At 43.0% G+C, this 23,759-nt stretch overlaps 1 protein-coding gene across 6 annotated transcripts; it reads right to left on the reverse strand.

Moving 5' to 3' along the window:
* Positions 1-10,585: 10,585 nt before the first annotated feature.
* LOC113006497 (microtubule cross-linking factor 3-like) lies at positions 10,586-22,643 on the reverse strand. 6 transcript variants are annotated; one of them, XM_080289913.1, is made up of 11 exons: positions 21,563-22,643; positions 20,766-20,990; positions 20,420-20,578; positions 20,036-20,104; positions 19,188-19,457; positions 18,726-19,112; positions 16,579-17,241; positions 16,112-16,443; positions 12,703-12,964; positions 11,067-11,396; positions 10,586-10,664 (listed from the first exon to the last, which is right to left on the reverse strand). In XM_080289913.1, exons 1-8 carry the CDS (start codon positions 22,304-22,306, stop codon positions 16,333-16,335), a joined length of 2,628 nt encoding a protein of 875 aa, XP_080146039.1. In that variant the 5' UTR covers positions 22,307-22,643; the 3' UTR covers positions 10,586-10,664; positions 11,067-11,396; positions 12,703-12,964; positions 16,112-16,332. The 6 variants fall into 6 exon arrangements, with proteins under 6 accessions (XP_080146039.1, XP_080146036.1, XP_080146038.1 ...); XM_080289910.1 differs by having other exon boundaries at positions 18,726-19,457; XM_080289912.1 differs by lacking the exons at positions 10,586-10,664; positions 11,067-11,396 and having other exon boundaries at positions 12,823-12,964; positions 16,112-16,241.
* Positions 22,644-23,759: the final 1,116 nt, after the last annotated feature.

Below are 23,759 nucleotides of genomic sequence, written 5' to 3' on the forward strand. Positions count from 1 at the left end.
TGGACTTGCTTGCAAGGAGTGTCCTGGATTTAATGTTTCAAGAGTCCACAAGATGGAGGTGTTGCTCAGATTTCTGAAACCCTTAAGCAGCTCCATACAGACTGGGTGGTTGAAACCTTGCCCGTGATGCAACTAAGAGTATTTTTGTGCCTATTGTGAATAATAACATTTTTAACATTGGAATTACTAACTCAAGCATACATTGTACTGGAAAGTTGCTGAATTCAGCTGCAGTTTGTGTCAAAGTGAATACTTGAGTTTTTATTTAACATTTATTTGTTCTTAAATGATTACGAATCTTAAGTGGACAGAAATATTCAGTTTGTGTGTTTAAAATCATTACTGCCTTTTCTATAATCCATGAGCAACATGTAAATTTATTTGTATAAATTCTGGGTTCTCTGCACATTTTTCAGTAAAATGGAGCTGATCCAATCCAAAACATCAACTTATTCACAGCCTTTAAAAGGTACAAACAGACTAACAGTTAACACCACTGCACTCCCACTGTATCTCCATCAAAGTCTTGCTCACATTTGCTTTGGTTTGACGCATTAGTCTGTATGCATCACTAAAGGCTGTGACTTAAACACTGGGCTCCGGACCCTTCTGCCCTTTGGATTTATTTATATGATGCTCTGAAACCCCACCAAAGCCGCTGAGCTGCAGCATTTGCCAAGTGAAGAAAACTGCAGGCTTGATGCGTGCAGTTGGACTGTGACTTGAATTAGAAACATGGCTCTGTGGGCCAGACTTTGTCTGTGTCTTTTCAGAGCTTTCACAAAGCTGTGTGCACTCTTTAGTCAGTGGCGATGGTGGCCAGATGTCGTGTTTCTGTTCCTGGGTAAAATAATTTTCATCTGCAGCCTGGAAAATAAGTGAATGCAATTTTGTTTTGTTTTTGAAAAAAGAACATCTTCATTCTTTCAGCAGTTTTAGAAAGCATTCAAACACAATTTTGTATACTTTATCGAGTTGTAAATGGGTAAAAACTTAACACTCAGTTTGTAGTTTTTAGTCATGTTAACAGTTAAACAAAACAAACTTCTGACCATGATAAGTGACTATGTAAGGTGTGTTTTGTTTCAGGAGGTGAGCAAGAACTAGCTGTCACTCTAAAAGGGCTTCAGGAGTCCTCTGCAGAGACAGGAAAACCTGCTCATAGATAACCACCATCATACGGGCCTTTATGGCAAATAAGCCAGATAGAGGATACCCTGATTGGAATACAAATGACTTGCCATTCATATGTGTTGGCAGGCTCCATTCTGTTTCTGGCAATGCTTAGCACTAAAGAAATACAAGAAAAATATGGAATCGCCACACTTAGAGGATGTTCATTTAGCTGTTTGACTTTATGAAATAAACAAAGCCAATATGACAAAAACATTTTTGTATTCAAATGCTGGACATTCTGACTTCATGAAACATTGGCGTTTTGACAGAACTGTAAGAAATGTGATCAAATGAAAACCAGAAAACAATGAAAATGAAGCATGGCCTGTGAATGTTCAGAAGTTAATCATAAATTCGTATTGGCTGAAGATTTTAATCTGATTAAAAAACCCCAAAAACATCCATTCTGGCTCCAAGTTTATCCATCAACTGCTCTTTGAGAAAGTTGGACTCGGTTTGATTGAGAAAATTGCTTTTATTAGTAAAGCCCATACGTCAACCAGGGATGTCAGGCTTTGATGTTTTTCTGGTTTTGTTGATAATGGTTTAACTTTGGATCTGGACAGAAATATTCCATTAATTAAAATAATTATATATAATAGTTGTTCACATATCATCTACCTCCATGTCACCCCATTCCTAGCTTCCTATTCTGTCACACCGACCTTCTGCGTGTCCTCCTTCACTGCATCCATGAATCTTTTCATCATCCTTTGCCCAGTATATCCACTGTCCAAACCATCTCAGGATGCCTCTCTAACATTCCTACAAACCGCTCAACCTGAGCTAAAGTACTAATTTTTAATATCGCTATCTTGACTGAACATCCTCCAATTGTGGTGACTGCAAATTTTTGCCAGGAGTTGCATCACCAATAATCTTCAAGCTGTGGAGGTGCAGTTCAGCAAAATGTGCAGGGATCCAGCTAAAGAGTTTCTGAAAGAAATGACCTGAGTGCAACAGTGCAGTTATCAATATAGCAGTGAGCCTCACTACAACACTACAGTTGAGTGCATATCAAGAAAGTGTGCCTGAATCCTGTGGTGCCAAGAGATGTACCCCCCAAAATTAAAGCTTTAAATACTGCGTAACATTGACAGATTGATGGGTAGACTGGGCCTTACCACCTTCTGAGGTCAGTATATTTCCTTTTCTTTTCCCTTTTATGTGTATTGCAAAAAATAGTATTCACCAAAGTATCACGTGTTGCTGAGAAGGTAGTTTATGGTGAGTTTTATGATTTTCTTGTTCTCTAAAAATACCTTCCAGCTGTAGCCGACAACCAAACCAATACAGTAAATCAGTTTTCCATATAACTGAAACACAACGCCTGCTTGGAACTGAGAGGCTCCGCAAGCTCAGGAGTATATCTATGGGTGCTTGTCACCACAACCAGTTGCATTTACATTACATGCAATTTGATCTATTGTTTCTATGAAAATATTGATTTCAGTAGCTTTCAATTTTTTGGAGATCTATACCTGAACACAGCTGATACTTGTCTTGTGTGTGTTCCATTCATTTACACATGAAGGCTAAACTCTGTCAAGTACTTAAAAAAAACTTGCATTACCTCACCACTGTAGCAGTGTATTCTTTTCTGACTGATATATTTTTGTATATGTTGTTGTGCAACAGTCAAAACATCATAAATATAATCACTGAACAACTAATGTGATGCACATGAATAATAACGTGGATATTACATTGTGCTCTTTTGCTTTTACACAGAAACAGAGACTGTGTTTAGATGGAACATCTGCTGGGGCGGAAGATGAGATGTGACATTAGCGTGAAAATAGCATGAAGGACAAATGAAGAAGAGCAGACATGATGTTGACATAGAAACAAAGATGTCTTTCTGAATTTATTTTTTTTAAAACCTGACTGTGAGTCTCATTGCATCTATGATGAGAGGTCATGGCTACTTCTGGTCTGGGCATGCACTATATGATATGGCTATTGCTGAGTGCAGGCAGACAGACGGGAGACAAGCCTGCTATATGTTTTCAGACACGTAGCTGCCCTCTAACGATCTCACGTGAACCTCATATACTGGTCAAATGCCTTCTGTAGCCTAACTTTTCACACTACATAAAATACATACCCTGTCTCCAATACATCCACAAATAGTCTCATCACTCTCGCCACCCTGAGGCCCAAAGTGGAGCATTGTTATTGTGGGGATTGTTTCTAACCTTATTTTGTTGAACATGGTGGATTGGTTGAGTCCATTAAATACAGGCTCAGGTTTTCTTATACAAATTCTATTGAATATTAAAATGTTTATTTTGTAAGAGAATAAAAGATGTTAGTACACTGTTTAGACTGTTACAAGAACCATTAGCATGTGGCCTCTGTCTTGCAGCTGTGCATGATGTGTCTATGCATATATGCACAGTAGGTCATCAGTATTTCTAACCATAATGCAGAGATTCACAGACAAGGTACCTCACTCATGCAGGAGCCAAAAATGACTTCACTTCTACTGTAACGCTCATCGACCTAACACCATTAGCCTATCAAGTAACATGCCTCACTAAGCCCAGTGCTACTGAACCATTTATAACAGTGACGTATCACATTATTACTATGAAGATCGTAAAGTTTATATTATGAGTCTTCTCCATTTCTAAAAACAGTTTAATGTGATTGCACACTGTATTTTCCATTTGGTGTCTACTTGCTACCAAATGAAGGCTAAAGGGAGAACTAGACAGGTTAGTACTGAGCTGACAGTTTAAGGTACTGATATTAGCTTTTGCACAGGAAGAAATGTTCTTTAGAGATCTAGCTGCTCTCTAGTTTATACAGTGTGGGAAATAATTATTTGGTCATCCAATGAATTTGTAAGTTTGCCCTTTTCTAAATAAATTAAATGAAAAATGAAATGAAAAAAGTTTCATTTCAATGGAGAGAAACACAATATCAACCAAAAATCCACATTAACAAAGTTCATAAAACTTAAATAAATTCATCTCCCATGCAAGATTGTTCCTTCTGGGGTGAGAATGATCACGAGAAAGGTGGCAGAACACTCTAAAACTCCCCTGTAGCTTGTTAATGATCTAATGACATTCGGGATCACAGTGACCAAGAATGCCATTAATAATACACTAGACTGCAATAGACTGAATCTTCCAGTGGCTGCAAGGTCACTCTGCTTTTAGGTGAGCAAATAAATGATTCAGAAAGAGCTTGAAAGAAAGTGCTGTGATCAGATGAAATCAAAATTGGGCTCTTTGGTTTTAGAAATGCTGAGTATGACCCAAAGATCACCATCCCCACAGTCAAGCATAGGGTTGGAAACATGCTTTGGTGTCATTTTCCACTAATGGTACAGAACGATTTTACCAAAATCAGGGGCCAATGGACAGAGCCATGAAGCATAAAATCTTGGTTGAGAATCTTTCTTCAGGGGAAAAAGTCCATGACAACATTGTACCAATGCATTACTGCAGTCAACAGCAGCAGCCAGGTGCATGTACCTGCAAAACAGATGACATTCCTTGGTGATGTGTATGTCCAGGAACATTTATCTGACGCGAACATGGGCACATGAATGGGCCACAGGCCAGTCCTGCAGCCATGTTGCCGCTCCCAGCTGACCACCAAATTAAAATTGGTCATTTGTCACACGATAAATGGACCACTATAGTCACCTCTGCCAAGCAACACCAGCTAATCCCACGAGAGCGCCCCGCTCTTGTTTTGAAAGACGACCCTCGTGGGTCGTCTTTCAAAGGGGAGATATTTGGGCCCCATTCTATTTTAATGAAGGGTTCTGGAATTTTCAAGAACACTTTAGGCTCCCCCCTGGCTGTCCTTAATGGTCCAACCTCTTGTACTGCTGCACTCATCATCTAGCATTTGAGACGGCTGGTTCAATGGACAGATGCAGGCACACTGACAGTGTGGACAGGTGGACGAAGATAGAGCAGAACAAACTGTGACACCACCTCCAGTCTAACGGGACATTTTGTGCCATATGGTTAAAAGGAGCACAAAATGGAAGCGTGGAGCAGTGGAATTTGAAATTACACCTCTGGCCTAACAGAGTTGACCCTCAAATTCATAATTTAGGCTGTCAACACTCCTGGGAGATGTACAGCAGCTTTGAAATCCATTTTTTACGTGTTACCGATACAGGGATTCGAGAGGAGCAGGTTCAGCAGCTGCTGAAAATGTGTGAATTCTTATCACCCAATATCTTTGAGAGACAAGAAGATAACTTTATTTACAAATGTGTGACAAGAAATTTCAGGTTCGCATAGATCTCTGAAAGAGCATTTCGCAAAAGGTCTGAAAAGACTGAACAAAACAGGTGTCAGTCGAACCCTGCTCGTTTCTGCAGCTGTGCGCTCACGTGTGCAGTGGCAGGTGGATGCCAATGAGAGGACAGAGACATGCCTGTTGTTTGAGACATGCAAACATTTCTTGTCTGTTAAATTTTAACACGAGAAATCCAGCTATATAATGCAATGAGAGAGCTTGTGAAAACGGCTGTAAAACGGCTCAGTTTCAGCTGATCTGTTCTCCTTTACACTTATTTTGGCCCTGCTGCTCTCCTGTTCACAATTTTGTGAGATGAACTCAAAATTAATGACAGTCAACTATTTTGAGTCTGTTGCAGGAGCAACTGACACATGCTGGGATTTCATTGAAGACTCCCCAAGCCCAGCTTTAGAGAGGCGGGACAGGGGTGGAGAGCAGAGGACAGAGGACAGGTGGATGTGGCTAAGAAGTGACAGGAAGGAATGTGAGATTCTCACATTCTTCAGACATCTAAGAAAACATTATGTCATCAACCAGGGACTCAGTGAGATATATTTAACACTTGTAATAGGCATTTTTCCACAGCGGAAATCCTGGCATGCGTTCTGTGGAAAGGTAACATTAAAAACGACCACATTCCTTTTATGTGACCCAGTTTCTTGGTCTTTTTGTTGTGGATGCTGAAAAATTACTGGACAAAAGAACTAAAACCGGCACATGTGCACATAGAACATCATCAGTCCTCCTAGAGGGATGGAAGACCATTTCTTCTAGATAATCCCTGTTTTAGATGAGCTCTGACATTAAAAGTACATGTACAGCAAAATAGTTGTGTGTGCAAATTATGCATATCATAGATCATTTTAACCACGTTCTGATTGGAGACTGCAAGATAAACAGAGGTGTTTTAACAATATTGATGCCTCAGTTCCATCAGGAAGACATCTGTAATTTTATTAATTACACCTTCGCCATCAACTGGTAGTGGCAGATGGCTGCACCTCCCTGAGTCTGGTGCTACGGGAGGTTTCTTCCTGTTAAAAGGGAGATTTTTTGTTCCCACTGTCACCAAGCATTTACTCATATGTGGTCATCTGATTGTTCATGTTTTCTCTCTATTGTATGGTCTTCAACCTTGCATTAAAGAGCATCATGACATGACCGTGGCTGACTGTGATATGCTGTAAAGCAAGCAGGATTTATTTTTGAATAAAGCAATATTAACTATGAAACAACTATAAGTTGCTCCTGTAAAATAAACTCAGTTTTCCAGACATTGATTTAGACCAGTTGTAAATTGGTCTGTAAAACCTTTTTTCTTTTACCTTTTCTTTTTAGTCCAAGATTACGCTCAGTCCAAGTCTGGATAAATGTCTGAAAGACTGATACACGTGTTTTCTCTTAACAGAGGTGAGGATAGATGTAAATGTTGGCAATCACTGCCACAGGTTCGATTCTCTAAGGGGGTACAAGTGCTGCCTTGTCTGGGCTGCTCCCAGGATCTCAGCACACACACGCATGTACACAATAGCAAACCATTGAAAAGGGCAGTTCAGCATTGTACATGTGTCATGAATGAATGTGTTTGGACAGGACTGCACTTTTATAGCATATAATAAAAGTTGCATAACTCGTAAAGTAGTTGCGTAAAGTAGAGGCTGTCCGAGGTGTGATGATGTAAAACTAAAAGTATCTTTTAGTGGGCGTAACCCCCTTGGGTATGTTAACTTGGTTGCTGACGTCAAGTAAGCCAAGGCGACACTTCAGCTGTCTGCTCCTGTGTTCTCTTCCTTTCTCCCCACTGGCATGTGTCTGCTTCTGCTCACATGAATAGCCTTTCCGGTGGAGAGCATGTTGTGCCAGGCTCTGCCATGCTGTGTCGGTCTGATAGCAGTGTCTTTCATTCAGGGCGGCAGGGATAAAGGGGGAGCAGGCTGGACTAGGAGGGTGAAGAAGGAGAAGACGTACATGGCAAAGAACACTGCTTTTTCACACTTTCTACTGCGGATTTCCTGTTTAAAAGCTCGCTTATGCAGGTGGGAGGTCGAGTTAGTAGGGGGCCTGATGAGGGTAGCGGAGATGGCCAGCATCTTGCAGCATGTGGAGGCGCCAACCTGTAAGACGGGCTGTCATTTACTCACACAAAGAACCTGGAAGCAGAGGCGGGAAGACCAATGAGTAATGCTGTAACAGGGATACAGGAAGAGAGATGTAATTTTGATACCAGACAGAGGAATGATAAGGGGAACTATTGTAATGTGCCTAAAAAAGCAAAATACACACAGACACACACAAATGAACCCAAAAACCACTAAATAAAATTACTTAAAAAAGAAAATGAGTGAGGGGCAAAATTATGTCCCAGATGAGCAGTTGAAACCCAGAATCTAAAGGCATTTCTACCTGAGGAGGCAGAAAAGGAGATAAATAAGCTAAAAGATAAAGAGCTAAGGAGACAGAGAGAGGAGCCAAAACCCCCTTCCTGCTCTTTATTTATACTCCTAAAGACAGCAGGATAAGATTTCTGGCACCAAAACACACGTCACGCTTGCTATTTCTGTCTGAGGTGCCACATAGCACTGAGAGGTTGGGTGACAGGCATGAAATGAAACACAGGCCCAAGAGTCTTCCACGCACCAATGCAGCTTTTAAATGACATTTCACACTTCAAATACCCTGTAAAATGGGGCAAAAGGCATAGCAGGGCACGAACATAAAATGATGTTGGTTGGTGCAGAAACTGTGTGATATGAATGCTTTTTTTATGCAATGCAAATGTTCTTTCAGCGCCAGTGTGTAAACTTGTGAGTGTGTCAATGTGTTTCCTTCCTCTGCTCCAAAGCAGGTGTCAGGTGCCCCAGAGGTTGTTGATGGGAGAATGATGAGGTGAGAAACACAAAGCATGCGACGTCATCTCTGCCTGTGCCGCACGCTGAATATCCCGATAACGGCAGGTAACGTAACTGCCCTTGAACGGACGCTGCACGGTGTTTATGTGCTTAACAGCATCATCATTTCACTTTTTTTTTTTTTTAAGAACATGATTAAACCCAACAAATCAAAACTGTGTCATATGCCAATCTGGAAGCTGGAAGTAATCACATAGCTTGTTTCAAATAGCTTATGTCACGTTGCAAAGCGGCCTAGCTCTGGACGAGCTGCCATCTCACTGGCATGCTGTGATTGGATATCAGCAGGCATCAGCGGGCAACGTCCTGCAATATGAGCCAATATTAATGGAGTGAGACAATGCAGTCCTTCAACGCAGAGAGAGACGAGTCTTTATGTCAAAGCACTGTCATATTTATTACCAAGAAAAAAAGACATTAAAGGCATATTATAGTCATTTGTCACAGCTGTTATTTCGACATCTTAAATATATTTTGACAATGTGATACAGTACAACACACTGTTGTTGACAGTTAGAGGAGTGGCCGCTGGAAGAACGGAGAACGGTCGATAATACAGCAGCCGTAAGGATCAAACACACGGGCATGCACCCTCAAAACAGGGCTGCATGCTTCGTCACGTTACACAGAAAACACCTGAAATTCAATACAAAAAAAAATAAAATAAAGAAGTTTATAGATACGATGCAGGATTACAACAAAGCCGATATGGTGATGTGTTGGCAAAGTTTAGGCACAGAAGGATTTAAAAGCCACAGCAGCACTGGAGAATGTAGTGGATGTGTTTTATCTCACAACAAAAACGAAGCGCTCTTGTTTGATAGAAATTATTTACAAAAAAAGAGGAAGGGAACAAGCTCAGTTCGAATGGAACTATTACATAATGACGGTCTCAGTAGGAAGAGAGTAAGAAATAAGAAGCCGGTGCTTCATGGCAGGGCTTGGGGTTCTGGTCATGGGGCTAGGGGGGTGAGTGAGTGGGCTTGGTGGGCGGTAGATTGGGCCTGAGGGGGCGGTGATTCTGGCAGGAGGGGTGCGGCTGGCCCATCTGGAAGGAGGTCGCTGGTTGGCCGGCCGTGCAGGGCGAGAGAAGCTCTTCTTAGGCGTGGCTGGTGACAACTCAGCTTGGTTTGTCTGGTTACAAACACAGTGGTACGCGTGTTAGGGTGTACTACAGTTTTTTTTTTACAGGTTTATCAAATTTATAGTAAAAAAAGAAGCAGAAATTTACCTACCTGTTGTGGCTCCTGTCTGTAGGGTTTGTATCCTGTTCTGGGATTGGAGCTGTACTCGTGTTGGATCTCCAGCATGTCCAGCAGTTCAATGAGTCCTTCATCCCTCAACTGGCCATAACGAGTCGACTCCTGTCCTGATAACATTCCCCTATGGATTACAGAGGGAGCACTTGAAACCCTGTGCTCCATTTTGGGCTCCGCTTGCTCCACTGTAGCCTTTCTTGATTTCTCTCGAGCCAGTCCTCCATCTCTGTCTGCCCCACTGTGAGCTCTGGGTCTAATCTTTGGGCTCCCTGCCACCTGTGATCTCCTCTGAGACTGCTGGGGACCAGACTGGGATCCTTTGGAACTGCTGTACCCTCCTCTTTGATCCTTGTAGTTCTGCCTTCCAGGGTCTAATGCTAACCCCCGATCTTGGCTGGGCTCTATCTCTGCTGTCAGCACGTCAGAATCCGTTTGGCACTTCTGGGTAGGCACGCGGGTGGGCAACCTGCCGGCGACTGCAGCGGCTCCCAGAGTTCTGCGCTGACAGCTGGGAGTGGGACACTTTGCTTCTGGAGCTTGCCCCCGATGGGTAACCACTCCAGATTCTGTCAGCATTTTACCTTCATTCTCCTGCAGCATGGCTCCAAACTTCCTGAGAACAGAGGGGCTGCTGCATTTCCTGTCACCCATGACACCTGCACTGAAGGACTTCCTGTCCAGAGCGGGAGATTCTGCAGTCCCTTGGAGTTGCGAGCGTGCTTGCGCAGGAGCATCCCTTTGTCCAAGAGGGGGCTTGGCTGAGTTTTCTTTGTTGGGGGAACTCTCTCTGCAGGGGGAGTTTCTCATGTGAGACACTCTGTTCTTTCTGTTTTCAGTCTCCTCGAAACTGCCGAAAAACTGTTCTTTACCAAGCCTGGTTCGGCACAGAGAAAATAACTCAAAACAAGGCACAAAAATCCTCTCAGACTATAAAGAGTTGATGAAAAACACATACAGCCTCTTACCTTTTATCTCCAGATCCTCTTTCAATCTCACCCTGGCATGCAGCGATGTCCTGGCTCACTTTGATTGTGTCACTGAAGCGCTGAAAGAGATCAGAAGTGACATAAAAATAACCCTGTATCACCCTGTGCTGTTATATTTGCTGGAAGATCATTGGCAAGGTACCCTTTACTGTATCTTTACCAAAACTGAACCCCACCACTCAATATAGCATAGCTCAATCTATTCTTATCTACTGTACTTTCATGTTGCACTTGGCAAGTTGGCTTTCTTCTCCACTGCTGTCAGGTACAGGGACAGAATGTGAAACTAGCTCCTATCTGGCAGCTTGTCTGTGTAAGCAGACTTACAGGGAACTGTAATCAATATGCTCCTGACCAAAGCCCTACTTATACTTTTACTGATCGGGTTCCTTCGGGCGTGCAAATGCCAACGACATGAGGCACATGGAAGGGAAATAAGAGAATTTATTTCCTCTACTTACCACGTGGCGAGCTCCATTGTTCTTCCGGCCCATTTGTTTCCCTGCCCCCAAATAATCCTGCAGCAGGTCGCCAATCTCTGAGACGCTGTTGGCGTGGCAGAAACCGTAGCCGTTCTGATGAGACACAGGGTAGCTGTACCCACTGGAGCTGCAGCCGTTACTATAGTGATGTGGCACAGTTATAGCTCTAGTGTGGCTCTCTCTGTGATGGTCAGGCACAAAAAGGCCATTGCCATGGTGACCCAGGCCACACTCCAACGGGGTGCCATTTTTCTGGTTGTCAGCGGCGATATCGTTTGCTCCTCTGCGGGCCTGAACTTCATTGTACAGCTGGAAAGCAGCGATATTAATGATTACAAAACTACTTTAAAATCTAACTTAGATTTCTGACAAGCTCATAATACCATTACACACATGCACCTGTTTCAATTTGCATCTTTGTAATGTGCAATACTTTGGTATCCTTTTTCAGACAGTGTGTGTGTGTGTCCAGCATATCTGTCAGCACATCACAGTTTAATCAGCTTGTTAACATTTGTCTGCATCACTGCTCCAACAAAGCCAAGAGGTTGTGTCAGTTTGTGTGCTGCCAACAGTTTATTATGGAGCACAAACACACATGTTACTCCAATTAACACACACTCTAGGGGCCACAAAAGCTCCTCACTGAAAACACAACATGTACCACACGTGGTCATGTTGAGAGATAACTGATACATCTTTCTGGGAAGAAAAAACAACAACAAAAACAAAATAACTCCACTTTAAATTAAACATCGAGACCATCATTTATCACAAAATCAATCTACTGAATTTTACTTTTGCACTTCCACACCAGTAGGTTGTAGTATTAGTAAGTACAATTTACACCCACTGACCCAGAGTCTGTAGAAATCTGCACGTATCTATTCAGTTAACACTGCGTAGATACATCGACTGTTTGTGCTGATGCAATGTGTGATTAAGGATCAATTTTGGCTAAATTTAACCTGAGATTGGTGCAGTTCCTCAAATGACCACTTGAGGCTGCGACCAAAAGTTAATCCCCATAGACCACAGGTGTCGAACTCCAGGCCTCGAGGGCCGGTGTCCTGCAGGTTTTAGATGTGTCCTTGATCCAAGACAGCTGATTTAAATGGCTAAATTACCTCCTCAACATGTCTTGAAGTTCTCCAGAAGCCTGTTAATGAACTAATCATTTGATTCAGGTGTGTTGACCCTGGGTGAGATCTAAAACCTGCAGGACACCGGCCCTCGAGGCCTGGAGTTTGACACCCCTGCCAGAGACCCATGTTGAACTGCACAACTGTAGAGCAAAAATAAATATGTTTTATCAAAAGCTGATATACACCTTCAAGAAAACTGCACACGATCCCAGTACAACCCACCAGTCACATGAAATGTCCAAATTTGCCTTTCATTATTCATTAATGCACCTTGGTAATGCTAGCAAGCATGGTTAGTGACGCCAAAGGTCAGTTTGGCTCCACAACAATACAGCGATGATCACAATACTAAAGCTGAGGTTTCAAAATGCATGTCCACAAGCTAACGGGTGACATCACAGTGGCCACTGCCATATTTTATATACAGTCTGTACATTTAAAAGTCCTGCATTGTTTATGTAACGTCTCACCTCTTCGATTTTCCTCTGGATGTCCTGCAGCTGGTCCTCCCACTCCTGCATCTCCGAGTCGAAGTTGTCCATCAGCTCTGGTCTCTCTTGCCCCCAGCCACAACCACTGTGCTCAAGCCCTCGCTCCAGATCTATAGCTGCCATGACAGGCTGCTTAATAGCCAGACACTCTTTCAAATGACTTCCCCCCCCTTTCACTTTTCGGTCAAAGGTCACCAAAGGGTTGCAAGCAAGGGGCAGAAGGATTAATGGCCTGGAAACACTAAAAAGTCAAAGAAATAGAAGACAGACAACAAGCGTTGTTGATTAATTTCAATGTGTTTCAATGTATTTCTATATAAAGTAGCCCAAAATCTGGTTTTGTTTCTGACACTGAAATCAAAAGGCTGATCAACCCATTTCTACTTTTTCAGTCAAGGCTTTTTCATCTGGGTTTGGCTTGAATACTTCTATCCCCAGGAAGGTCAGATATTTACAGCTGCTTTTGGAATTCTTCACCAATAATTGCAGGCATGTTAGAACTACCAATGCAGCACGTGTAGACAAAACTATTACACGACAGTGCCACAGCCATCTGTTTCAACTCTTGGTCAGTTTGACCTCCAGCCTGACCGGGCATTTCAAAGAAAAAACATTTCACGCATGAATCAGAGTGCCCATGTGCACACATGATGTCACCTGTTAGGCATTTTGCTCTATCCACCCTATATCCTACACCCACCTATCATGTTTATACTGATAATCATTACAATAAGATTTGCTAATTTAAAAAAAACATAAATGTACAAAAATTGCAAAACTGTGACAGAGTCTATTAGTAAGAAGGTTTAAAAAATCATTATCTCTTCTGCATCTGACCTTTAAAGAACCACTTAAAATCCTACTTGAGCTCAGTGCTTCTTAAGTGGGGCTTAACATTAAAAACGTGCTCCTGGAGATTAAACTGCGGAACACCTCAGATGCATCCAAGACGGCGAGCCAGTTCCCTAAAACCAGCCAAGAGCAAGAGCCTAACTGCTGTGGTAAACTGAGACAGCAAGGCTTCTCTGATGTTGTTGTTGTTGATGATGCCGCCACTCAATATTACAAGTATCCTGGTAGAAAATGCCCGAATTTACCAGCCACTTCCCTCCCATCTGTGATGTAAGAGTAGAGATATTAATAATCTTGTAACTATGCATAGTAAAGTGACTGCACGTCCTGTGGACAGGGGAGAGGCACAGGGGAACAGAAAGTATGCCCGACACTAAGCCAAAAGAAAAATGATCAAACTGAACATGACTCAGAATAAATCTTTAAAGAAAACAAAAAAATCATGTTATTATTTTTTCAATTTTCATTTTGTATATGTTGATAATTAAAACTAAATAAAATAAAATAAAAAATTTCCCACTTTAGTAATTTACAGCTTTTCTTACCTACCTCTACGTAAAAGTTATATCTGCCCTCGGGTGTAACTCCTCAGTCTAGTCCCTGGTCTCTTCGGTCCTTTCAACCGTTCCTGCTCGCCAATTATTTTCAACTGCCCTCTCTCCGCTGCGTCCCCCTCGCTTTTGCCTCCACTGTGTTACGTAAAAAAAAAAAAAAAAACCTCAGGGGTTGAATTTAAAGGATCCCCTTGTCCTCCTCCTCGGGGAGCGTTGAGCTAAAGGGTAAACAACTTCTGTTCCAGCCGGGGTACCCACACTTTATACCGCTCCCGGGTGTTTACGTGGGGCGGAGGTCAAATATCATATTGTCAAACTTATTCCAGCATTTGAAGTCTCGATGGGACAAACTGTCGTCACCAGCATCCCTGCTATAATTACCGGGGCTCGCGGAGAGAGGGGAAAGTGTTTACATAGCTATTTCAGCTGCTGCGGTCTCTCGACCAATCAGCTTCTCTGTTGCTACTCTGCTTTCGGACGCTTGGGCAGATTTTGCCTTGTGACCGTGCCCAGCTTGCAAATCATTTTTCCAAGGGATGCCAAATGAGTGCGTGTGACACTGTGAGTAATAATGTGTCACACGGAGTAATATCTTTATTGGAGACAGTCACAAAAACACAACAACAACAACACACAAACAATAATAAAAATAATAATACAGCATTTACATCTAATTTGTAGAGATTTAATATTTAATATTAAATCTTTAAATTTAATATTTAAAGCTTTAATAAAAAAAAAAACACACACACACATATATATATATATATATATATATATATATATATATATATATATATATATATATATATATATATATATATATATATATATATACATACATATATAAAATACTTCAAACTAACAATCAAGCCACACACTCACTAGAGGTATCACATTATTTATGCTTCAAATGGTGCAAAGAAGTAAAATATGCACACTCTCATCCATGTCCTGGAGTAACCTAAAGCTGTGACTCATTCTGCTGCGGTGAACATCTGAAGACAGTTGCTACTGTTCATCTGCCACGCCATCAATTACTAATAGCAACCCCTAATCAAGACCCTGTTGGGAATTTTGGGGTCCTTGACCCCTTCTTATGGTGATGATCAGAATTCCTTCCAGTGTGAAATCAGCCTTAGTCTTCCACCTGTTGTGTTCCCAAATGAATAATTAAGCCCTTCAGGAATTCAGGGGTGGGACAGAAACAAACTTTCACCTTACTTTACTTTGAGGCAACAACAACAGCAGGGCGGCACAGCAAGTGTTGTTCTACAAATTAAAGACGATGTCGCTGCCGTCAAGTCCTGTTACAACAGCTAATGTACTAAGTAGCACTAAGTGGTTCAGATTGCATCCAGTCAGAATAAAACCTATATGACCAAACTTTCATTTTGGCTTAAACAAGTTCCGCACAAATATGCCAACATATCTCCGTTGGCTTTAAATCCACAGCTATTACCCGCACAGTGAGGAATGAACTACAAAAAAACTGGACTATTTATTATTATGATTCAAACAGGCACACATCTTAAAATGTCCACACACACAAACACACACACAGGACATATTATATAACTGGACTCTTTGATGATGTCTGTCGTGCTGCAAGTTTGTACTACAATAAGTCTCTGAGGTGGCTGTTTTTAACCCCGTGGACACTTCCAGTGCTTACAAATGAAGCCTACGAGGAGTTGCAGCTCCTCAGATGGCCATCTGAGACTGAAACTACATCCCCGCTGTCCGCTTCATTAAAATGCTTAATTGCATTTAGCAGAAATAGACATTTTTACAGTCCAGTTGAAAACAATTTTGTTCTCTGTAAGACAAATTTTCCTATTTATGACAACTTAGGGGCGTGAATTATTATTATTATTATTTTTGCAATTTAACCGTTTAAACATCACTAAGGCTTAAAATTAAGCATTATTATGTTAGAGTTCCACTCGCTATCTGCAATGTGTAACCTGTCTGTAACTTACCGTCTCGAGCGTCTTATGCAGATGGCGATGCGTGATGATAATGCAGATTCCAGTGCTGAAGCTGGCCACACTTCCTCCAATGTGAGTGCAACCTCGGTAAGTGCTGAGCTTTTACTGTGCTGTCGGTTACCTTGGCAACAAATGATGCGGGGATGGAAAGAAAAAAAATCAACGGAGGGAAAACAAACCAAAGGATGACGTGTGTTAAAGGGAGGTGTGCATCACAGAACAAAGAAAAGAGTGAAAAGAAAGACGAGCTTGAAGATGGTGGCGTAAGAGAGGGATGAGAATAACACGAGTATGAGGATGAGTAAAATGATTGGCTGGAACATCTGGGAGAGGGAGGAGCGGCAAACCGACAGATGAGAAACACGGGAGTATGGATAAAGAGAGAAAAAGGAAGAAATACAGTTAACTCTCGAGGATATTTTACGTGCTCACATGAGATATTTCAGTTCTATTCTCACCGACAGCGGCTCCTCTGACTCCCTGTCCTCTAGCTTCGGCACTTCCAGTCTGTCTATGAAGGCCTGCAGTTCCTTACGAAAGGCTTTCATCTGGGCGTTAATGCGATATAGCAGCTCATGTTCCCTGATTCTGCTCCCATCTTCTTCCCCACCCTCCTCGCCGGACCTCCCGAACATTAAGTCGCCATTTGAAACGTAGACCCTCGCCTCCGAGATGATGGCCGCAGTATCGGCGATGAGCCTATCAATGGTGCGAACGAGCCTCTCTGCTTCCACGCGGATGTCTATCATCTGCTGCCGCTCACGCAGGGTGCACCGGCCACCAGGCAGGAAGCGGGATAAGGCGGAGGAGGCGGCGCCCTCTGGCCCAGTAGGGGTGTAGAGGCCCCGGGTGGGCGTCAAGCAGCGACTGCTGCCGTTATTGTTTCTCACCTCATCTGAGTCACTTTCCCCACCAACAGGACCCTCGCGTTTGCGGTGAGGAGGGAGCAGGCGGGATGAGGTGGAGTCCTCGTCGCTCTCTCGGCGACCACTCGTTGTGCCACCGGCATCGCTCTCTGCATCGCTGTCCCGTGGGCTCGGCCGCAGGGAGAGATGAGAAGCCAGATCGTAGCGTTGCATGTTGGAGAGGAGCACTCGGTTCTCATACTGCAGCTGCATAACCTGATGGGAAGAGGCGGAGAGAGATGAACTGTTTTAAGATGTTTTGGCGAAGCAGTGACCTCTGGGGTGGACAGATAAAACTATAAATTGCAGGCTGGTTCCAAAAGCAAGTCAATCCTCATAGGCTGCAATGTTAAAATACCAGGCTTTGCAGCAGGATCGAACATGTTACACCCTGGCACAAAAAATGATTTGGGACTTTATGGGCAATTTTCCCCTGTTGTAAAAACTGTTCAGTTATTTTACCCACTTAAAGTTATGCAGAACTGTGAAAGGTGCATGTAAAACTGTCTTGTCTTTCCCTCGCTCTGTATCTCTCACCCTACATCTCTCTGTATGTCTTGAGTCTCTTGAGTTTTTGTGTTCGTGCTACTTCCTGTCTTATTTTGATAGTCCTTGTCTCATGTTCATTGTGTCAGTTTTGCTTTCCCTATCTCGTTATGTCTAATTTGTTCCTGCTGTGTTCCCATGTGTTTCCACTTCCCTGATCACCTCTCAGTGTACGTATTGTCTCAGTCCTTTGTCTGAGTGTCTGTCTGTCTTCCCCTGTGTCTCTCAGGTTCTATGGCTGAGTCTCAATTCAGGGGCTGCATCCTTCGGAGGCCGCATTTGAAGGCCAATTACGTCACAGCAATGCAATGAAGGCTGTCCCAATTCGAAGGCTGCTCCAAATGCGGCCGACAAATGCGTCGTTCATTTCCCTGAATTTGAAGGATAGGTCGGGACTATCCTTCGTGGCCCAACCTATCCCAGAATTCATAGCGCGGCCCAGCCAATTCCAGTTTCCAACAATGGCGACAGCTACTTTGTTGTAATATTATTTTTATTACTCTTTGCAATACTGTATTAATTAAATTAGTATTTCAAATATTTTTATAATAATATAAAAATAGTTTTCATGTGCGGCAATGGATTAGGAGCGCGGCTAAAGTAGCCCCTAAATTGAGACACAGCTTATGTTTCCAGTGCTTCCCATGTTCTAGTGTCTTTCCCAGTTTAGATTTCAGTTCAGTTTCCTTATTTTGTACTGTTTTGCCAATCAGCCCGAATAATCTGCTCGCCTTTTGTTATAGTTCTGTTCCTGCTTACATTGTCTGCAAATAGGTCCTCACTCTCTGCTCCACAAAATCTGCTGCTGCAGATCATAACAAAAACCCAACTGATTTACCAAGCAGGCTGATACTATCGACTGATTTTAAATGTTTGCAGATCTATCAGCATCAATATTTATAGTAGCCAATAAATGAAAGCTAAAAAAGAGAGGAAAGAAGAGATGAGAGGGTACTCTTAGAGTACCTTCCCCGATGGCAACACACGTATTTGGAACCACAGACTGTTAGGGAATTGTGTTTGTGGACTCTCAGTCTTGGGAATGAGTTACTAATTAATACCTAAATGCATATATTTACACTAATTATAAAAGCATTAAATGAATTACATGGATCAGCATCTTATATTATGTCAGTGTTTAACGCCTTTCTTACCTTGCCACTTAGATCATTAATCTGCAGTCTTGCAGCTTTCAGCTCCTCCTGGAGGGCTTCTGCCTTTGCTCCATCAATGCCTGCTCCTCCTGTAACTCCTCCTCCTCCTCCATGCCTGGCACCTCCTTCATGAGTGCCAGCTTTAAAGCGTAACTTGTTCAGCTCAGCTGTCACCCTCTTGTTCTGTTCCTCAGCATCAGCCAGGTTTCTCCTCAGGAGCTCTGCCTCGTCCTCCACCAGCTGTAGCTGTTGTCTGAGCTCTGTCAGATCATCCCCCAGGCCTCGGCCTGCGCCCGGCCCACCTGTCGCTCCACAACCCGAGCCTCCACCGCTCTCTCCTTCTCCACGGAGGTCATCAAGCTCAGCCCTCAAGCCACGGTTCTCAACCTGTAAGGAAAAAGGGAGACGGGTGCAAAAATCACATGATCTTTCATTCAGAAATTTCACACAGTCTGCTCTTACCTCTAACTCAACTATCTTTCTCCCGAGGATGTTGGCTTCCTCCTCCACCAGCCGAAGGCGTAGCTTCAGCTCTGACTCACGCGTGGTGGGTGGCCCCCCAGCCTCCCCTTTTGGGTGGGTACTGTCAAGTTCTCCATAGAACGAGCGGTATTTCTGCAGCTCTTGCTCTAGCCGGTCCTTCTCCTTGTCAATCTTGGCTGTTTTCTTCCTCATAAGCACAGCCTCCTCTTTGATGAAAGCTAGTTGGCACTTCAGGTCCTCATTGTCCTCCTAAAACACAAACTGTATACACTCAAGTGCATTGAATTTGTTAAATTGTTAAGAAGGCTGGTTTCTGCATTGAGACCTAAGACTTAAGATTAAAGTGAAGAGCAGATTTTTTAGCCACAGTCTTTCTGAGCCAGACGGTTATCTCTCGTCGGACTCAGCGGATTCTTGGCATGTAATAAGTCTAACAAAATTGCTCCAGCTCTGCAAACCCTCAGCTTTCACTAAAACTTTGTAGCTGGAAGTGAAAAGCCAAACATTTGACACAACAGGATATCACAGAAGCTCATACGCAAAATCTCAGGTTGGACCCTGAGAGTTTGCAGGGTAAAAGCTGTTTATTCTTTGGCCTGACTGCTCAATACATGGGCAGGCTGTCTCCAGGCTGAAGTGCATGTTTAAAAATAGCTGATACAGGACTAAATATTCACACATCAGTTCACATGAGACTGCACATTTTCCTAAGAGAACTACCTCCTAACAATTATCTGCATCAGTTTAGGCAAGGTAAGCATTTATGCCAAAAATGTATAAATATACACAAAATAAAATAATTATTTTTAATCATAACAGGATCTCACCTCAGTGGGAGTCTGTGCTGCTTTCTTGTCACTCTTCTGGACGTCCTTGCTTCCTCTTCTCTTTTGAGACTATAAGAGGACATTGCAATTGAAATTAAATTATGACTTCTTAATGTATTTATGAGTATACTTGTATGCGTACACTTACTGGCCACTTTGTTAAGTATACCCACTCAACTGCTGATTAAAGCAAATATCTGTTCAGCCAATCACGTGGGAGTAACTCGGTGAATGATCAATGCGACCTGCTGAAGTTCAACTCAGGTATTACCTAATGAAGTTGCTGGTCGATCATTTAATATTCATATATGTGGACATTTATGACACATTACATTTAATGCTCCTCTGATGTATGGTGATGGATGTGGGGAAGCGTTTACACACCTCTTTGGTTTTTTCTAGTTCATTCTGCAGGGCTTGTTTGGTCACTTCCACCTCTATGAGCTTCTGTCTCAGCTTTTCGTTCTCCTCCTCCGTCTTAGTGCGTTTCTCCTCCACTTTTTCCAGCTCATGGTGGAGCCTCACAGACACATCCTTTGCTACCTGTAATAATCATAACCTGAACCTGCTGTTTTGGAGAAATAACTAATAATCTGTTATACTTGATTTTTGCTGCTGTAAAATGCATAATAATTGAACTAACGTGATGGTTCGTATTAGCCTACATTAAAACCTCCCATACATAACATATTAACCTTAACACACAGAGTCATCTCCTCCCCTCCCCTACCTTTAGGTCCTGCTCCAGACTCCTGAGCAACTCTTCATCGATCTCTCCTGTCTGGGCGTAGCGCAGCCTCTTCCTCTCAGCCTTCCGCAGACGATACTGCAGGATTCTGCAGTTTTTATTGGCTCTCTCTAGCTCACGCCTCATTTCCTGGAGCTGGCAAGTGTCTTCTTCATAGAAAGTGTCTCGCATCTCGTCCATCTCAGCCCTCATTTCTTCAATCTCACACTAGCAGAATCATAGCAGACAGAAGATGTGATTGCTACATGTGTCACACTGACAGCAGGAGGTGTATATACTTCGAAAACAGGAGATTTTATTGGTTCAGAGTCTGACTAGTAGCTCCAGACGTATTACAGATTTTCAGGTTCAGGTTAAAATATACAACCTGAAAAAAAATCATTTTCCAGATGTGAGTCTGATCATCTTTATTACTCCACAGTTCATTTCAGGGATATATAAATGCAACATTGCAAACATATGAATTCCAGCTGTGGCATTGTGGGTAGTCCCTTCTAAACACAAGATATAATCGATCCGTATTAATCAATAGCATCAGGATCGATATACAGTTACAATAGCGAATGCGTTTTCACTGAAGACAGAGAGCCTGTCCTACAAACATAATCGACCCCATATGCTATCTGTCATTTCATGACAATTAAGACGTTTCTGAATTGTGTCATTCTAATATGATTTCACCTCTTTAGCATTGGCCTACAATTCAGGTTAGGTGAGATTATGTATTTTAAAGTATTTTAATTTTATTTAAAAAATGTTTTTGTTAAAGTCTATCAAACCTTGAGATCTTCGTTTTCCTCCAGCAGCCTCTCCATCTCCTCCTCCAGGGCCTGGTCCTGCTGTGTCACGGACCCCGCCTCTGTCGCCTCTGAAGCCCGCTCCGGCTCTTCCACGGCGGTCTCCGACGTCCCAGTGCTGTCCGCTTTGGCTTGCATCTTGGCTCCCCTCCTCTTGAGTCTCTTCTGCAGGTGGAAGTGAATCAGCTCAGCCTGTAAGCATCGCCCTTTCCACAGACCCAAACCGAGGCCCGCTCCACAGGCCGCGGACACGTCGGTTCTCTTCCCGTGTCCGCTTCTCTCAGCTGGCTTCCTCTCCTTTTCTTTCAGCGAATAAGCTCTGCCGGAAAACAAAGGCTGTGTGGAGTCACCTTTAAAGCGGGTTAAGGCAGAGCCTAGAGTCGGTACAGGGAAATCTGCCGGATCTTCCTCGACAGCATCCGCCCTGTTTGGTCTGACAAGCTCAGCTTCAGCACCATCCGGGTGAACAGCTGCCCCTCCGCGGCTCTCGGGCTCCCTCTCCCTTCTGTCTGCGGTGCTCAGGCTGTCCCTCAACCCAAGATCCCCGCTTCTCCGTGCACGATCAGGAGGCCTGGAGCTGCCCGGGTGTCTGGGAACAATCTTTAATGCCCCCTCCTGGGCTGTAGCCGGCGAGGGAGCCCGGTGCTGCCTCCTCCTCCTGCCTGCGTTGTTGTCTGCCGGTGCTGTGGAAGAAGGATCTGCAGCGCCGCTCACGGTCGGCTTCATTTTTTCCACCTCAAGTAAACTCCACGCACACGCTGCATTTGCGTGCTTTTATAGATGAAAAACGAAGCAGCCCTACAGAAGGATTTTCTGAAAATCTTAGCCTGACTGAAACATGAGCAAAACATTCATAAAAACTCTAAAAGTTCAAAGTTGCCTCCAGTGAGCCACTAGATGTCGCTATTGTGCCGCTGCTGTCAGCGCCCCTATCCTCTCATCCCAAACCATATGCATATGACCCGAAAGCTTTACGCACAGCCAGTGAGGGCGGGGAACACATGAGCGGTGCCACGACTCTGTAAAAGTATTAAAAAATAATAATAAAACAAATGCGTTTTAACATTTATTTAGAATTTTACATAGTGGCTGAATCCTTACCGCGGACCTCTGAGAGAGGAGACGCTGACACGGGGTACCACCAGGCACTGCAGGGCAGGGGCACGGGGGCGTAAACGTTATGGTGGACGTCAGAACAGGAAGTAAAACAGCCTCTCCCGACAGCCTCGTGCTTGTAGACATATCCCACTCTCTTCCTCTGTCTCATATTCAGAGCATTATATTGTTGTACTACAATATGTTGCACAATGTTAACAAGAATGTAAGAAATAGACTACTCTTGGTTGGTTTGAATACAGTCCACTTCACTGATACTGAAACAGGCATCGATTTCTGGGGCTCCAGTTTGCTGAAAGGGCTGGTGCAATCCTCCAGTGGGTCCAGCTGCAAAGGTGAACTGTCAGATTCCTGACACATCCAGTCCTGCTGTTATTTATTACTCCTTTTTACTTGCAGTATTGTGTAAAAGTCTCAGTCAACCCATAATTTCCTTTTATTTTGCCTCCAAAAAGCTAAAATTGTATCTTTAGGCACTTATTGCTAGCAGCCCATTGCAAAAACACAGAAGTTGTTCCCATTTGCTTAGTTGAATCTGTGAAAAGTGCCAATGATAACCACATTTAACGGACATAAAATTATACTTTTGCACCAACAAAGTGATTCCCAAAGAACTATTTGGCAAACACTTGCTATATCTCTTCATGGTGCGCAGTTGTGCTTGAAAATTTTCAAGAAACTGATTAAAGTCAGGAGTTAAAAAGAAAAAGTGGCAGGCCTAAAAATAACAGCAGAAGATGAACAATATCTGAAGGTCATGTACTTAAGAAATAAGAAACAATCCAGTAAAGACCTGACTGTTCACTTAAGGTTAATCAGAAATGGTCTCAGTGAAAGTGTGACTGCCAAGAAGCCATTTTTAAGGGAAGGAAACAAGGAGAAAATGCTCAAACATGAGCTGAATTCCTGAATTGCTGAAAATTAACCGCACTGGCTGTGCATTTTACTCTCTCACTGGTTTTAAACTGTTCTGAATTGAAGTTTAACTTCCTTGCACAGCATTTTATTTGGTTTATATTTACATTTTTAACAGGTTTGTATCATTGGGCTCATCCTCTCACCT

This window comes from Astatotilapia calliptera, chromosome 15 (assembly GCF_964374335.1).
Source record: "Astatotilapia calliptera chromosome 15, fAstCal68.1, whole genome shotgun sequence".
NCBI lineage: Eukaryota > Metazoa > Chordata > Actinopteri > Cichliformes > Cichlidae > Astatotilapia > Astatotilapia calliptera.

Excerpts from the sequence above, each read along its gene's own strand:
- LOC113006497 (XM_080289908.1), bottom strand. The coding sequence starts at position 22,306 with ATGAAGCCGACCGTGAGCGGCGCTGCAGATCCTTCTTCCACAGCACCG. Across the intron at positions 20,579-20,765 it reads GTCTGGAGCAGGACCTAAAG|GTAGCAAAGGATGTGTCTGT; the intron begins GTAGGGGAGGGG and ends TGATTATTACAG. Across the intron at positions 16,242-16,578 it reads AGTCAGAGGAGCCGCTGTCG|GTAACCGACAGCACAGTAAA; the intron begins GTGAGAATAGAA and ends TTTGTTGCCAAG.